General features: G+C 35.8%; 1 protein-coding gene across 1 annotated transcript in view; it reads left to right on the top strand.

The window, feature by feature from the left end:
* The window catches only part of SYNE1 (spectrin repeat containing nuclear envelope protein 1), a 319,748-nt gene that overhangs the window by 117,123 nt on the left and 184,615 nt on the right, over positions 1 to 18,010 (top strand). The window contains exons 28-37 of the mRNA XM_075035971.1: positions 1,421 to 1,588; positions 3,441 to 3,617; positions 4,953 to 5,093; positions 6,116 to 6,276; positions 9,151 to 9,301; positions 12,622 to 12,849; positions 13,382 to 13,480; positions 15,199 to 15,386; positions 15,497 to 15,620; positions 16,594 to 16,760. Of these exons, the coding sequence (XP_074892072.1) occupies positions 1,421 to 1,588; positions 3,441 to 3,617; positions 4,953 to 5,093; positions 6,116 to 6,276; positions 9,151 to 9,301; positions 12,622 to 12,849; positions 13,382 to 13,480; positions 15,199 to 15,386; positions 15,497 to 15,620; positions 16,594 to 16,760 (1,604 nt within the window). The remainder of the gene's footprint in view (positions 1 to 1,420; positions 1,589 to 3,440; positions 3,618 to 4,952; positions 5,094 to 6,115; positions 6,277 to 9,150; positions 9,302 to 12,621; positions 12,850 to 13,381; positions 13,481 to 15,198; positions 15,387 to 15,496; positions 15,621 to 16,593; positions 16,761 to 18,010) is intronic.

Raw genomic sequence — 18,010 nt, forward strand, 5'->3', positions numbered from 1 at the left:
ACTGCTGAAATCATGGGAAGTTTCTAACTGATGAGAAGCAAACCCTCTTAGAATCCACTGGACCCTTAAGTTCTGTGGGATCTCAGGGAACTTACTGCTTCACAGTTTTCACAGTAAAAAGAAAGATAACATCCATTTGAAAAAAGAGTTCAGGATAGAGAAAGAGTTCAGACTTCAAATTCCATTGCTAATGTTGGTTCTTGTTGAAACCTTGTAGGTGTTCTAAATGTGTAAAATTTCCATGTATTTATTGAAACTTCTTTAAACTTCTGTGGTGTGAAAACTGTGTTTGGAAAGTTGGGGCAACCAATGTTCTGATTTCCAAGTGACTTCAAATAATTTAAGATACTATCTTTATTTGTGTGTGTGCGTGTGTGTGTGTGTTAAAGAACTTTTGCTTTTTGTTTCCGCTATAAGTCAGAACTAAGGGGAGCACAAGTTCATGAAGGTAAAGAAAGAAAATAAAAGCTAGAATTTAAACTTGTTTTGAACCTAAAAGCATAATCTAAATGGCATGTTATAGTATAGTTAAGAGACTGCTAATTCTTAAAAGTCTGAATACTCTTTACAGCTAAATTTACAGCTTGTTAATCAGATGGATGAGACTGTTTAGATAAGGACTGACACTAGGTATTTCCAGAGTTGAGCAATGTTTTTGGAGAGTAAACACTAAACATTTATATAACAGAAAAGAGAATGACTTGAATCTGAATGACCCTCCAAAGTGAATATAGACTGGAAAGAAAGGAAGGAAGGGAGGAAGAAAAGAAAGGAGTTTCTTAGTTCTAGAATACTTTATGATTAAAACCTTAAAACACAGGAACTGTCTGAGGAACAGAACCTGTACTGAGAATCAGCTAGAAGTAGTTAGCTGAATCATGCAAAGAGGGAAGAACTTTCTGATGTTGAATAGATATATCTTTTCCTTTATAAAATTCTGCAAACTGATAATGGATATTGCACCACATGCATGTTGTGGTCCATAAAACCAGGGTAACAGGGCATTTTATTATATTTGTGATTCACCAGGGCATTGCTCTAGAAGGACCAAAAGGTAGCAAGATTTTTTGTGAGTTGAGGAGTTGTAGGTATTTTGGAATCTGGGTCAGCTTGCAAGGATGAGGACAGCATATATTTTCTAAGCGATCACCAATAAGTGGCTGTCGCAGACAGCTATTTACCATATGGCAATGTAATAGGAAGTATGAGTAAACAAGACAAAGGTTTCTTTGTCGCATTTTAAGTCTACAGTCACTCTTTCAATATGAAGTTAAAGGTGTCAAGAATGCTGGAGACAAAAATGGTTTGAATTTAGACAATTTATTATATTTTTTGGAAAAAAAAATCCAAATACAAATGTGCTCTTAAAATATAGATGTGCCTTTCAACATTAAATACTTAAAGTTATCTGTAATTGTAGATTGAAAAGACTTTAGGCACTGTTGGAGACTGTGTCCAGTACAAAGAAGAAGTTAAAAGTGCAATTGAAGAGTTAATCAGCAACTCTAAAGAAGCCCAAGCAGAAGCTGAAAAGATCCTGGATACAGAAAGTTTATTACAAGCTCAGCAACTACTACTTCATCACCAGGTAGAGCAATTACTCATGTCCATATCCAATTTTTTCTTTTTAAGGTAGAATTTATGTAATTACAAAATTTTGTTATGTCCATTAGCATGACTCTTTATATTTAAACTTAAAAGAGTTATAAAGGCAACAGTCTCATATGGCCTAGTATAGGTTTCTCATAACGAAAAAAGTACTCAGTATTTTTCAAATGTTAATGCCCAAAGATAAGCTTGTTTTTCAATTTTTATTGAATATCCTTTTACTTTACCTGGGGTTTTATGACACAGAACACCTGAAAAACAAGCTTCATTTACTTGTAATTTTGGGTAAGTGTACTGTGCAAATATGTAGTCTCTCTCTTGTGACCTTTTTAAAGTTTGTGTGTCAGATTTGATCATGGTAAATTGGGCCCAATCCTGGTTTTGGAAATTTCTTTACTTATAGAATTATAGAATCATTTAGGTTGGAAAAGACCTTTAAGATCATCAAGTCCAACCAGCAACCCAATACCACCATGCCCACTAAACCATGTCCTGAAGTGCCTCATCTACGCATTTTTTTAATACTTCCAGGGATGGTGATTCCACCACTTCCCTGGGCAGCCTGTTCAATGCCTCACAACCCTTTCAGTAAAGAATTTTTTTTCTAATATCCAATCTAAACCTTCCCTGGCGCAACTTGAGGCCATTTCCTCTTGTCCTAACTGACTTCAGCAGCTTTGATGTGGTCCCAAGTCTAAATGCTGGAGGTGAGGTGTACCTCTAGCCTTATCTCCTCCTCTTGGTAGCTACTGCAGTGACAGATGGGCCTCCATTCTGTAGGAGTAGAACAGGAGGCTTTTTATGCACTGATAATAGATCAAAACATCTACAGGCTACAGTAATAATAAATCGTATGGGTTGCATACAGCAAGAACAGTTGGTTTTAAGGCCAAATATGGGAAATGAACTTTGAGGCCTGCTCAAAGCTAATAAGAATAATTTACTGTCAATGTTTGGGCATTACCTAAGTGGTTTATATTAACATCTATTTCTGTAAGGCCATACATGTCTTACTTGCTGACCAGGCACTACTATGTCTTATCTGTGTCTTATCTAAACTCTTTGGTGTTTGTAAAAGCTACTCTATGTGTTAAGGTTCATATTTGTTCTTTTATTATTCTACATTCCTTATCCATCATAGGAGAGGTAGTAGGAATAGTTAACTTCTCCATGAGTTCTCATACTGTTCTTCCTTTTTTAATATGGAGTCTGTTAAGATAAAAAAAGACTTTGACAAAGACCTGAAGGTACCCAGAGAAGAATTCAGCAGGGAGATGTGAGCTTACCTAGCAGGGCCAGCAATAGGTCAAGCATGTTAGGAAAGGAGAAAGGACATAGTCTTAGGAGTTTCTGATAGTGCTACAAAGCAAAATGCATCAAGGAAAGAGTTATGCAACTTGGCTGTCCCCTTCCTGCTCTCTAATGAAGGCTGATATATTGCTTTGATCAGTCTGAGGCTCCAACCTGTGCCTCAAAGAGTGCAGAGCAGACCTGGATGCTTCCAGCCAGTCATGAGGAATACGTGCACCTGTGGCTACTGCTGCAGTTGCTCAACTGTTGTGGCTTCTGCTTTCTGAAATATTGCTTTGGATAAATGGCCATACTGTCACTCTTTCTCTCCCATTTGTATGCCGCAAAAGGTGTATACATGTTTTGGAAGCCAAGGCATGTACTTGATGAGTATATGAGACTCTAGGAATACTTGCCACAGTTTATCCCTTTGTCTGTTAGTCTCATTGCATACCCCTGCAAAAGCAGAAAGTGGTTTCATTGTGCCAGTCTCCTAAAGGAGCTAAAAAGTCTAATCATTCCTTTTGGATGAATCCTTTTAGCAAAGGACAAGGAGACTCCGTGCAAAGAGGCAAGATGTGCAACAACAGATTTCCCAAGCTAAACAGTTGCAGATTGAAGGTGGACTTCCCAGCACGATGCAGGAGGATTTACAAAAGTTGGAAGGAACATTAGAGAACATACAGCAGACTATGGAGAAACGTGAAGAGCAACTGCAGGTGGGTCCTTTGCAAGTAGAAATAAACCCCCATGTTTTCTTTTCTTTTCTTTTTTTTTTTTTTAACTTAGTAAAAACCCAATTTTTTAAATCTAAAAAGTCTGAGCTTACTTTCTCAACTCTGAATCTTGGTCTTTGGGGTTTTTCTGATCAGTACCTCCATGAAAATTTCTCGAAGCTTCTGGATACCTCTTGATTAATAAAGAAACAGTATTTTGTTTGGAAGTGTTTAAAAGTCCCAACTATTCAGTTATAATAGATATTTTAAATAATTTATCTGTGAATTAAATTTTAGATGTGCTGTCTCCCCTGGTTACTAAAGATGACATTGCCCTTTAATTGAGGGTCCTTAGGCTGGATATTAGATTAATAACACCTGATGTTGTGCAAATATAATCCTTACAACTACTGTTTGTAATACATGCAGTCATGCTAAATTTAAAGAAGGAAGAAAAAAGTCACAGAGAAATCAAATGGTTTGCTCCAGGTTGTATAACTAATCACTGACTGAACTGGGATTAGAATTTATAGCTTCTTGTGCCCACGTCTGAGTTGTGCTTTACATTTGTCTAAGCAGAATTGTAATCTAGCTGTCCACTATTCCATGCAATGTTTAAAGTCATCAAAACTATTTTGTATGATAAAACACAAGATGAAGAACATGATTGATAGGGCTCAAATAACTTCTTAATGTAAGAATTTATTATTGAAACCAATTATTTTCTAAGGAATCCCATATGTAAAGCCTTAACTTGGGCTTTGCTTTACTTCAGAATCAAGAAAATATTTGTTTATGCTGTCATAACTCTTGTGACTGGTAATTAAATGCTGTATGTTAATCAAAATTCTACATTATCAGAAAAGAACAAATAGATTTCTATGTGTGAGTTTCCTATGAGTAGGGATTTTCTTCTACCATTTTACTGTAATTTGTTTCATGACAGAACTTGAAAATCCTTCAAGATTTGTTTTGTAGATATCTTTGTAGATATTGTTGACACCTGTCACCATAAGCATCTGCATTTATTACTTCAGACTTCTTATAGGACATTCAAATATAAGATTTAAATATTGCTGGTGCCTTAGAGAGCAGTGGTTTTTTGCACAGCGCAGTATGAATCAGTGAAAATTCGAGGGAAAACTTTTCTTTTATTGGGTTCAGAACAGTTTCATCTGTAGAGTAGATGTCATTTCAGGAGAAATTGATTTATTTTATGTCAGGTCTTTCCCTTTTTTCCTTCTTCAGTAACTTACAAAGAAATTCTTTGTTTCTCCTCTTTGATCTTTTTGTCTTTGCGTTCCTGTTTTGGATTTGTTTGTTTGTTTGTTTTTGTAGGTCACAATAAATAAATGGGAGCAGTTTGAAAGGGACAAAGAAACAGTAGTAAAATATCTCAATCAAGCAAGTTCTGCACTTGAACGTATCTTAAACTTTAGCAGTTTGGAGAGCCTCTCCTCAGAACTGGATCAGACAAAGGTATTCAGTGTGTGAAATACAGGAACTGAGATATCTTTCTGCCTTGCTTGTTCACATGTAGTGAGCATGTTGCCTTCAATCATTGCACGGTTTCTCATTAATGCCAGTGCAAGTTGCATGTAGAGATTAGAGACTGCATAAACTGTTTAGAGGTAACAAGTAATTTTATGAAAAGATCATGAAGAATTACTCAAAATCTGCATCTGAAGCACATCTATGGAAGTTAAAATGATTTTGAGGACTTCCCATTTTATGCTCAGTAATCATCTATACTGGTAAGCTAAATAGTGTCAAACACTGGCATATCAACTTCAATGGTGTGCTCTTTGGCAAGGTTATGTGGACTGTGCCAACTAGCACTCTTTTAGCCCCGAAGAGAAAAAGGAGAGACTTCTGCAACATGGACATAAGCCATAACATGCCACTTGCCCTTAGTAACACAGAATTAACCAGCCCATTTTATTTACTAATACAGAAGTAATAGTAGTGATTGGCTTTCCAAAGTGCTGTGCTTTTCACACTGTTTTTACCCTTTGTTTAATCTGATACTAAATTATAAATATCGGTTTTGCTCAGCATCCATTGTTGTGGCATATGGGTTTAATGTTTGTGACAGAAAAGTTGCTGAACAAAGTGAGATTACAAGCTATGAGATACTGCAAAATACTCTCTGTAAAGGCTGTGATCTAAAGATAAATAAACATGCATATAATCTTCCTCAATTTCTTAAAGAGCTGTAGAATAAATTTTGATTGAGTCAAAAACTTTTGGACATGTAGTTTCTCTTGCTGAGTTCAAGCTAGGTTGCTCAAATGAACATTTCTTAAATGCAACATGAAAGTAACATTCTTCAGAGATTGTTTTCATGTATTTACACATTCAAAATATACATGTAGGACACAGATACTTTTTCCAACCACGAACATTGAGGAAAAATACTCATAATATTTATAGTTCATAAATAATAATATAAATATGTGAAACTGTTTATAGTTGTATTAATGCGTCTTGCATCCTTACAGGAACTTTCTAAACAGACTGAAGCAATGACAGTGCAGGCTGAGAATTTGGTGAAGAATTCTTCTGAGATACAGCTTGGTTCAAAGAACAAGCAGTCCCTTCAGCAGCAGGCAAAATCAATCCAAGAACAAGTGAAAAAAGTGGAAGTTACTCTTGAAGAAGAGTATGTTCTTAACAAGTCCTAATATTTATTCTCCACTATGAGATTGTATCAGATTTCTAGAATACCTTGTCAGCATTTTGTGTTGTCTCATGAGCTCCATCATTTACAGCTTGCCGTGGCATAGTAACAAGGTTATAGTACCAAATATGTCAAAAGAGTGTGTGCAAATAAACAAAATCTTTTTTTTAATAATATGTAGTTTATAAACCCACTGTTAGTTACATTTAACCTGTCACTTATCTTTAAGCTCCAGTCTTGTGAAGAAGGGATAATTAAACTCATTATTGAGGTACTAGACTCTTTTAGTAAGAAAAATCTCAGTGCAAGTATGAGAACAGCACATTTACCATATTTGCCTTGGTTTTTGTATTCCACTTTCTCCATAGGAATGTCAAGAAGTGCCTTCATCTTAGCTGAATGCCCAGATTTTATTTCATGGGCAATATCAAAAGCTGCTTCTGCTGCTGCAAAAAACAAAGGCATCATCTGCCAAATTTTGTTTAAAAATTGAAAATTCAAACTCCAAGAAAATGTTGTTAAATTCTGTAAACATTTGTAGCTTTTTGTATTTGTAAAAATTTGTAAAAATTTCATCCCTTTTCTCAAGTGAGTAACTCAGTTATTGAACTCAAGTTACTCAACTTCAACTTCAGCTATTGCTATTCTCATTTTATCTATATACACATACATTTATATGTGTGTATAAAATTAGTATTTTTGCATATATTGGATCTGATACACACAGTCATGGATATATGTGCCAGTTCTATGTTGTCTTACTGGAATTACTTTGTAGAATAATTTGCTGTATAAGTTTAAGCAGGTACCACCATCTCCATCTGAATATGAGCAAAGGCCAATGCCCACATCATTGGGTTTTTTCCCCTGTTGACCATTGGCATGCTAATTTGACTTTAATTTGGTGCCATTTTCCTCCTGATGTAAAAGAACAGTTGTAAACCAGAATAACTAACCTGTGCAGCAGATGTAACTTTCTGATTATTGGTGATCTAATTTTTTTACATAACACTTTCTCCAATTTGCAGTCAAATTCTACCATATCTTACTAAAAACTTTATACATAATTTTCTCCAACATTAGAGAGAAAATTAGTGTGATTTCTCAATTCAAGAAATTCATCCTTCCAACGATGAATATTCACTTTTTTAATAGTCATCTATTTTTAAATGAAAGCCATCATTGATATCCCCTTTCAATGTAGATTTGAAATAGGTTTTAGTTGAATGTATGGATTATACAGAATGTCTGTGGTACTGTGACAGATAATAAAAAAAATAAATCTCTTCTGCAAAACATGCAAATATACAGCTCTCTATAGTGGATCTACAGAACATATAATCAGTGTGTAAGGATTATGTTGTAACTCACATCATCAATAAAAATCTTGGCCAAGTAATTTAAAGTGAAGGTATTCCAAATACATATGGTACATATTATGCCAGTGAACAGGAAAGGGAAAGAAAAGCTTGAGCAGCTCTCCATAGTCAGCTACAGAGCAAACTTAGCACGTCTGTTTTCCAAAGAGCTCATGCATAGCTGTGCAGTGCGTTTGGGACTATATTCTTCACAGTCTGTGGCTTTCTTGCAACTAGAAGGCAGGCAGATACAAAGGCAAAGGATTTTCAGCTGTTGTGCCACTGATTTGGTCCCTTGATTCTGATTTCCAGCTGTATTTTTCTTAGGCTGGACTTGAGTGACATATTATTGCACTTTATTTTCCTACAAATAACTTGAATTTGAATACACTCTTATCGGTAAATGGCTGTTGACATTGCTAATTTTTTTTGTTTGTTTGTTTTGAAAATAAATAAGAAAAAATAAAATGGCCAATTTTTACATTTTTAGACTAGATCTTTTCTTAAAGCTTCCTCTAGCTTTAATGACGGGGGCGGGGCGGGGGGGGGAATTACAACAAAGACTTTTTAACATGGAATGGTTTTTAAGGCTATATTTAAAAGGAAAATGTATTTTGGAATTTTGTAATATTCAAACTTTTCTGATGAAATTTTAATATTTTCAGTGAAATAGAAAATGCATGTTTTGCAAGCTGTGTGTAGGGTCTACATTAGCACTGGTTTCTTTACAATGATTTGAAAGGCGCAGAAACTTGTATACTGGAAGTCAATGCTGTTAGGCCTTATAAGGGCCTTAGACTTCTTACTTGTGACAAAAAAACCCCAGTGCTTTGTTTGCTGTCCAAGATATACAAGAATCAGTCATAATATGTCTCTAACATACCTATAATGTATGTTTCAAAGATTATAAATCTATCAACTTTGAGGTAGTTGAGTCATACCTGTTGTTGATTCTTTGGCTTGATATGAAATCATTGCCTCAGAAAACACAAACTTCCTATAAGGTGGGGAGATGGCTGTTATAAAAAAACAAGTTTAATAAAGCAGTCAAGCATTGGTGAATATATGTACATCCACAATACACTGGTTTTAATCATTCTGTTCTAGTGACTAAATGACTAACATCTATGCACTCAGTTATCTTAATTTTTAGATATCTGAAATAATTCCATATTATTTAACAGAAATCATATTTATGTTACTTTTCCTTTCTCTTCCTGCTGTGATGAGTTTCTTGATGTACAGCTAATGAATGAAACTGTACTCTGTTTCACCTCTCGGTGTCCCCTCTATGGCTAATATAATTGTTTGACTTTGGATGCACAGTCTAAGAGAGAACCAAGTTTGAATTTAGGCACACAACTTGGTCCTCTAAGACCAGGAGTTTTTAAAATTACTCTCCTGTAGATTGAATAAAATACATTTTTATTATAGCGAGAGTATGGGCAGCTTCATTATACTAAACTTTATTCTCTCTAATTAATTTGGTTAATTTTAGTATTAAAAGCATGGAAATGGTGAAAAACAAGTGGGATCATTTTGGCAATAATTTTGAAGCTCTGTCCATCTGGATAGCTGAACAAGAAAAAGAACTGGAAAATTTGGAAACATCATCATCTCCTTTGGACATACAGATCAGCCAAATCAAGGTGATTAGTTCTTGTTATGTTTGGCATTAAAAGCCCATTTCTCTGTCATTTTGCTAGAGACCAAATGGGAGAACAGACATTTTTCACATTTCAGAACTACCATGGTGTAATGATGCCACGCTTTGTACACAAATATACCAAGCAGAAAGGTTTTACATAAACTCAAGGAAAATTCTTACAGGCTGCCTTCTCTTTTAGTATTTAGTTTACATATATGGAGCCTTTGCGTACATGGTGAAAAATATTATTTAATTTATACTTTTATTTTTTGATTAATTTCAACTGGTGTAAAAAATAGCTACATAAATACAAGGTGTACAAAGCTTTTTTATTTTAAAACATAGATCAACTAGTGGATATAGAATTTGATTTTAACTTTGCAAGCTAAAGTTATAACTTGATTTATGTATCTTTTATGCTAAAATAATAAAGAAACTATTGCTCTTGGTAGCTTGCAAACCTACATACCATTTATTGCTATTGTATTTACAGTGTCTTAAATTCTGTGTGCATTCCTGTAGATACCTAGTGGTTTAGCTTCTTATTGCTGACTGAGGTGCATATTGTCTCCAAGCATTGCATTTCAAGGGCTGACTTCATATCCTCCCGCAAATGAAAATGTACCTACCTTCTCTGAAACCGCCTGTTTCTAAGGGGACAGAGTTTTTCAATATGCAGTGCACACCGCCATTTTCTTGATTCTGTGACCTACTTGCTTTTCAGAAAGTGCACAGGTGTGCAACTGCTTGCAGTCATGGACCAGATTGACGCTAAGTATTTCCTAAGCATCCCGTAAGGCACTTGTTTCATGTGACAGAAACAGTTCATAAATATATATTCCTGTTCTTAATTTGATCACAACTTTACATACACCAAATAAATAAAATCTCTTGATTTCATCATTGAAGAATACAACAATGCTTCAATTCTTGCTTCATTGCCACAGCAATTAGGAACAGTTTCCTTGTGAAATAATGTATGTGCACGTATTCCACCGGCATACATTGTCATGCTGTCGTGCTTTTCAGTAGTTAGTGAATAGGATTCCAATGTTTAAGACAGAAAATAAGTGCATCAAATGATATGAATATTGCATTACAGTGCAACAGTTCTTGTCTGTCTAAATGGAGCCTACTTAAGCCCTACTAGCCCATTCAAGCCAATTTCCCAGAAAGGCTGTTCCTTGCTGTATGTGCAGATAAGCAGTAATTTTTACACTGCATTGTAAGTTTCTGAAAATTCCACCATAATTCTTCTTCATTTAAACATCACAACAGAAAGAAAATGGTCAGCAGGTAATGTTTATCAATGTCTGAGTGAACAGACATAAAGCAGAGAAAATCCTCCAGGTAAGGTCTAGGCTACATTATTGTAACTCAGGTGAATAAATGAGCTTTATGAACTGTGATATGTGAAATGAGTCATCTGGCCTCCGATGTGTGGACATAGCTGGAGGTCTTCTTCAGCAGCATTGCTTTGTGCCCAGTTTTGAAGAATTAGTTACGTTTTGTTGTAAGTTTCCTGATGAGTTACCCTGTGTCATAATGCTAATCAGTTCATAATTTCTAATACAACATATTAGTAAGCAATATTGCAACATGAGGCAAATGAATAAACAATAGCATGTTCCCCAATATCTTTGGCTTACCAGATAAAACCTGGGGTCAGCTGAATGTAATTATCATACATAGTAGTAGTAATATTCTACTTTTTGTGACATTGATTGCAAAATCCCAATGACTTCAGCAAAGCCGGATTTTCACCTACGCATTTCTCCAAAATTCCTGGTGGAACAAAATGACAGTTATCACAAGTAGTTACTGTTGGTGACAGACTCAGTGAGAGTTTGAAGGCCTCAATTATCCACCTTGTTTTATGTAACTGAGTGAGTTTAACAGAATAGCGTGGGAGTGAAAAAGTGCTGCCTCATTTGTATCTGCTGCATTGTTAAATAATTTCAGCTTCAGGGCTGCAAATCCAGTATTTTTCCTCAACACCATATTCTCATGCAAAAAAAGATATTTTATAATCCAAATTAATTCAGAATATGTTGCATAAAGAGACACTATAAATGATTACAGCACCACATTTTTTTTCTATACCATCACCCTGCTAATTCTAGAGTGAATGTTGCAGTAAGCCACTCCTGAGCTTTATAATGGCAAGAAAGATACCGTATTTTTATCACAATTATAGCAGAAGTTGGGCACTTTGTATGCCTTTGAGAGTGCATTTTCAGGAAAGTTTTTAGCTGATTTCATATACAAACTTAAAATTTTTATATCTAAGATACTACTGCTTATTTCAGTTTCAAAGAGCGCTCTTGGCTCTTTCAGTTCCCTCCTAATGAGTGTTTTTCACTGCTTTTGAGAAGAACTCCATGGACGTGCTACATCAGCAGAAATTAAAAGAATTCTGTTGTGAAAAAAATCTTATTTCCAAGTTCACTGATGTTTACTGCATAAATAGCCACTGAATGTGAAACACCGTAAGTTACTGGCTTGGATGTTGTAGCTTTCAGGTTTGCCTCTAATTTGCAATAAGAACAAGTGCAAATTAATAGGAGGCAGTTGCTGTCATGCAGCTGATGAATGTAAAGCCAGTGCTAGTTTGTCTTTATGCATTTACTAATTGGCGTAGAAGACAGCTGAAAAGTACCAAAGGCCATCATCACCCTTGTTTCATCATTTCCTGTTTATACTGTAATGTGGTTCGTTATTTATTATTCTGCCTGAGGGCATGCTCACCCTACCTGATCATCTAATTAAATTTATTCTTTATTATACCGTAGAATTTTAAATTAGACAATGAAAACAATCTCTATTGGTTTTCAAATCATAGCATGTTTTATTTTGTAAGTGCTTGAAAACTTATGAAACACAAATAATCAACTGTTAGGGTTCAGCTCCTTAATATTATTTTCAGTTATATACTTACTTTTTTTCATCTTGTATTTGTTTTGAATCTTTAAGAGAATTGTGTATTAATTTGTTGTGAAGTAAGAGATGCTAAAATACAAACCCTCTTGTCTGCTTATGAAAATATGCACCTCAGTCAATTCTAAATGCTCTTCATAAACACTGTTTTTAGGGCAGGCTGTTTCTTAAACCTTTTCCAGTGCTAATTTCAGGATGAAAAAGGGAATTTACAGGGAATATTGAAGACTTTTGTAACTAATTATTTCAAGTGGTCAATGAACTCTCATTTACTTTTTTAATGAAGAATATTAGTAGCTCAGGTAAAAGAAGGAAGTAAAAAATATTATTCTGATAATTAAAAACCTATTGTGCTTCTTTATTTACTATTACTTTACATTTTAGGTTATTAAAAAAGAAATAGATGGTAAAATAACTGGCATCTCAAAACTAGAAGAGGAATCCGAGTCTTTTTCCCAGTTCGTTACCTCTGGAGAATGTGCACATATTAAAGCTAAACTGACTCAGGTTAAAAGGTACTGGGAAGAGCTAAGAGGTCATGCGCAGAGACTGGAAGGAACAATCACAGGGAATGCATCAGCACAGCAGAAATACGAAGAAAGTCTTAAACAGGTAGACAATGCAAAATCTAATGGATGGTTTGCAGCAATTTATAGAATTACTCTTTATTTTTCCAAAACTGAATATAAAATGCATATTATAACAGGATGGACTAGAATATATGACTAGATTTGTAAGGTAATTGCAAGACCTCTATACGTAAGTTTGTGTTTTGAATGACTTAAAAGGCAGGTTCAGGAAGAGACTAAAACATACACACCCCAAAATTATGCTATCTTTTAGAAAACCTAAGTGATTCTCCTGCATATTGCACCAATAAACTACATCCATACTTCTTATAAACACTTTAACTTCAATCTTGGGTTGTTAGTAAGTCATGAGGAAAATAATTTAAATATTATTATTGCCCCTGTCACAAGGAGCTGAGCAGAGTTAACATCTTTTATATTCAAAAGGCACTCAGGCCTACAAAGGCTTAGGTTATAATATTCTCTTAGCACTAAATATTTAAAAGATGTTCTTTAAAGCATCATTTATGTATTTCCTGCTGGTTTTAGACTCTCTGGTTTGCCTTTTTTTATAGGTGCAGCAGGCAGTATCTGAATTTGAAGCTAAGCTAGCTGAGCCTCTCACATCGTGCTCTTCAGCAGCAGCAACATATGCAGCACTTCAGGATTGCACGGTGAGCATGTGGCCAGCAATTCCTGCCACCGAGCGCAGGGACATGGTGCCACCCTGACCACCCCACAGCAATGCCAATAACCTCCGGACCAGGGGCTGCCTGATGCCGCACAGCCCAGGGTGGAGGCAGGAGGAGGCAAGGGCTACCTGCCGGGGTGGGCAGCCCCAGGGCAGGCTTAAGCAGGCTTCCTCAGCTATTTCTTCTCACTGTTTCAGACAGGCTTGGAGAGTTTTTTCCCCACTCTAGAGAAAGGAAAGCCTAAAAGTATGAATTAATCCTTCAGGTTCTTGTTTTTAATTTTATGCATCTAAACCGTTATGAAAAATAGAAGATAAAAAACATGTCTGTTAGACATTTTTCCTCAAAGATTTCATGAAACTTGCATCTTGGCATAGAGATCTCTGTGATTTTAAAAAAAAATCTCCTTTGAAGTGGTTCTTCTTGAACAATGTAGAGACTGGACAGAGTTTCAACTGACAAACTTTATCTGTGATGCCAAATTCCATGGGTGTTTGGACATTTGGTTCAGTCCATTACAAAAGGAAAATAAACAGATTGGTATTCAAACTACAAAAAATCCCAAATCTCAGGGAATTTGGTGCAGCATTTTTGTCTGTGTCTATAAGTTTGTGATGTGTTCTTCCCACAATAATCATAATCTTTCATTCTAAGAAAATATTGTAAAAATTTTTAGTCATATTGTTCTTGCTGCAAAATACAGATAATTTCTTCTGAACTTAGTGGTAACTACTTGCAAAGGCTGTATGCAAGGAAGACCTAGCCTGTCTGCTTCAAAAAGCTTGATACTTGTTGAGGAAAAATATTTTGCATATGGAGAATTTGTTCAGACAGCACATGTAATCATTATTGTTATTGCCTTTTAAAAATTATGAATATTCTGAGTATACTACTGTAAACTATTGTCCTGCCTACAGGACCATGATGCCTTAATATGAAATTACTTTTTATTATTTAGTTTAAACATCAGTAACTTGTTGCTGTATAATTCACACTTCCTCCTATATATGATTTCTTTCATGACTGTAGTTATAACCTTTACTACTGTTGTTATTGCACACCTGTGAGTTGGAACTTTAGTAGTCTTAAATCTATTTCATTTTGTGCTTTTCTAACTCATTGCACTACATTTCAATCCTTTTCATATGAACAAGTTGCCCAGCTCTCTAGAATTGGCAACACTGGAAAGTATATTCAACATCAGATGCTATTTCTGTGAAAAAGACCTTTAGCTAATGCTGACAGAAGTTCACAGTAACTGTTCCCTACCTCTTCTATGTCACGACATGGGCTGCAAGTCTGGCAGTCCTCACATGTTGGAATGAGCTTTTGTATTTACTGTATGTATAAAAATTAGAGCAATTTTAGACAGATGTTAGGGAATTTGGAGCTTTGTCTTACATGATCATGCTGTGTTGCATTCCCATTCAGAAGATCTGACCCTTTTGTTGCTGACTTTTTTTTCTTTAACATAGTTCGTAGGAAAGTCTTTCCCCACCACGAGCTCATTGATTGATATGCTTGGGACATGTGTATCTAGGATAGATCTGAGTGAAATGTAAGTTATGCAGTGACTTGATGATCTGGTGGATGTAGCAGTGCTTCAAACTTTGAGTAGAAGTACAGAATTTTTCCCACCATTGTTACTGTAGTTCTGTTGTTTATGTATGTGACTTCTGTTTCTTTTACGTGTTCATTAGGACCTTTGCCATACTGTGGAAAAACTGAGCAACATGCTGGCCTCTCTCTCAGCCTGTGCCCGAAAAGTGGCCAACAAAGAAGAAGCTGCTCAGGAGGTTACAGCATTGCAGCAGAAATATGAGAAGGTGCTAGAAAATGCTAAAGAGAAACAGACCTTATTAGAGACTCTTCTGGTTCAGTGGCAAAAGTGAGTAGACTCTCAGGTTTGTTACGATGGACACAGTGACATTCCTGTGGTCAGTGTGTGAGACCGAAGGGACGACTTGAGTTGATAACTCTACGCTGTGATTTTGTTAGGCAGGAGAAGGAGCTGTCTGCCTTCCTAACCTGGTTGGAGGGGTGTGAAGCTACAGCCAGGCCTTCAGAGCAGTATGTTTCTGCTGACAGAGTTAAACTGGAAGGTGAACTGCAGTCATTGCAGGTATGCTTCAACTGAAAGATCGTCCCACTACATCTCCTGGTTTGTTTCTGTGCCTTCTAAAGGAGGGACTTGCTCAACCGTAGTTTGACAGGTCACTTGATTCTGGGCTTTGGAAATGTCCCAGTAAAGTATTACTTCATCGCTGTTGTCATTTATCAAAGACAAGAAAATGACAGGAAGAATGTTATTTGCAAATATAATATGCCAGCTCAAGAAAAATAATGCCCTGGCATATCCTATTATCTGCCAAGGAAGGACGTTGGTCTGCTTGCCAGAAGATCCTTTCTGTAGAGAAATTCCTTTGTCAGACAATGCTACTTTCCTTTTTTCTCATGTGAGGAAATTTGCTCAGATGAAAAAATGCTCAGAGTTTTTGAATTCACAATGAAAGTCTGGTTTCCAATTATTTTTTTTAAACACAAGACTTTAATCCTATTCTAAAGTATGCCTTCCCTTGGAATTTTTGCCATTTGTTTTTATATTAATATGAAGCAGTTGGCCAAACATAGCATCTTTTACACCCTCCACAAAGCCAATGAGTCCATAATTTCAGTTTTAAGTATTACTGAAGAGAAGGAAAATTATTTTGGGTTTGTTTTTTTTTTTTGCTTGGGCCCATTTGTGACATTTCCTCACAATTCTATTGCTGCACACAAAATACGTTGCAAAACTTAGTCTTGATTTTAGCCACTTTCATCATACAGTGTGGAAAGGTCACACTTTGTCCAAAATGAGAAAAAAAAAACCCACCTACACTTTGATGAATCCTTACTGAATTACAGTTGTCTGAGAGGTGTTGAGTACCTGCTTGTTCTAATAGACCTCAATTCCTCCTAGGATTTGACTGTGCTCACTCAATTGTCTCAAAGTGCTGTACTGGCAATCTCTAGCTGATTTTTTATTATTTTTTGTTATTTTGAATAATATGATGCCATATTTAATCTAAAGGCTGTACATTTCATTGTTTTCCCAGGATTTGCGAGCAGATATTGAGTGCCATGCTTCAGTCTATGCGAGCCTTCTACAGTTAAATGAGTCACTATTCCCAACAGCTTCCGAACAGTGTATAAAAACAATAAAAGAAAAATTTGAAGAGCTGGATGAGAGGTGGAAAGCTTTACCACAAATTGTTGATAAAAGGTTTGTGCATCTGAATGTTTTTCACATGTTAAATGAGACTAACCAATATCCAGATGAGGAATCCCTATTCTGAAACATAGTTTTTTATAGTGTTACCACTAGGAAAACAAAGGTTAAAGATTCATATTGAACCTTGAGCTCCCATGAATGGGGTGTGGGGAATCCCACAGATTTATCATGCTAGCTTTTTGGCATAATCTCTCCCTTTTTTTTTTTTTTTTTGATAGAAGAGTTCTGTTTGAAGGACTGTGGGGCAGGAAATGAAGATAATGTTCCATTTCCTCAGTTACAATTTCCCAAGTAACTTCCTAAGTTACTTTCAAAATCTGTAACATCAGCTCTTCATTTTTTCAGTTACATGCTTTATCTTGTGCAAAGCCACGCTCTTGTCTTTTTAAACCCACACTGAAGTTTTCATTTGCCATAAATACTATAAATGCTCAATTGCTAGGCTGCTGGCTCATGTTAAGTTCAGGAACACTGCCTCCTTTTTTGGAATTGTATGTTATATATTTCAGTTGTTTTGGTGATGAACATACATATTTTACTATTTGTAAAGGAGCTCAGATAATAGAACCCAGTCAATGACATAATCTTATAGGTGCTTTATCAATATGATTTTTTTTTACAATATAATGATCTACATAGCATTTCATGTTGAAAATTACGTAGAGAAATTCCTAAGGGAAATGGGAAGGTAAATGCAAGGTCAGTGTTTAGAAGCTTAGTTCTGCTAGGTGCTGAGTACTCCTCTGGACACATTCCTCCTTTGAATTGTGTTCTTCTAAGCAAACTTGACCCTCACTTACTTCAAGTGAGGAAGTTGAGCATGCAGTTACTCACCCCCTGCCTAAATTCATGAGACTCTCACCTGACATGCAGTGTTGCAGAAGCTCGAGCAAACAGAATTGTTATGTCCAAAAATTGAACTTTATCTTCCATCAGTATCATTCTCTTTGCTGGGACTACCCCCATGTAGAAAAGTTGAAGAACATACCTTGATTGTTTGGGGCACTGCTAACAGTTGATATGAATAAAACAGTGGAAACAGGAAAGAGCCAAACTGGTTCTTTCAAGTGTTATGTTATTCCCCAGTTAAGAGATCAGCACAGCAGTCACCACATTTGTAACATAAATTAATGTTTCCTTCTTTCCTTCCACCTGACATTGATTTTAATGCTGTCCAGTCAGCTGTGGTTTTGATTATGGCAAGTGATTAATTTACATCAAGTGCTTTCATATTTACATCT

The sequence above is a fragment of the Buteo buteo genome, chromosome 9 (assembly GCF_964188355.1).
Source record: "Buteo buteo chromosome 9, bButBut1.hap1.1, whole genome shotgun sequence".
Classification (NCBI taxonomy): Eukaryota; Metazoa; Chordata; class Aves; order Accipitriformes; family Accipitridae; genus Buteo; species Buteo buteo.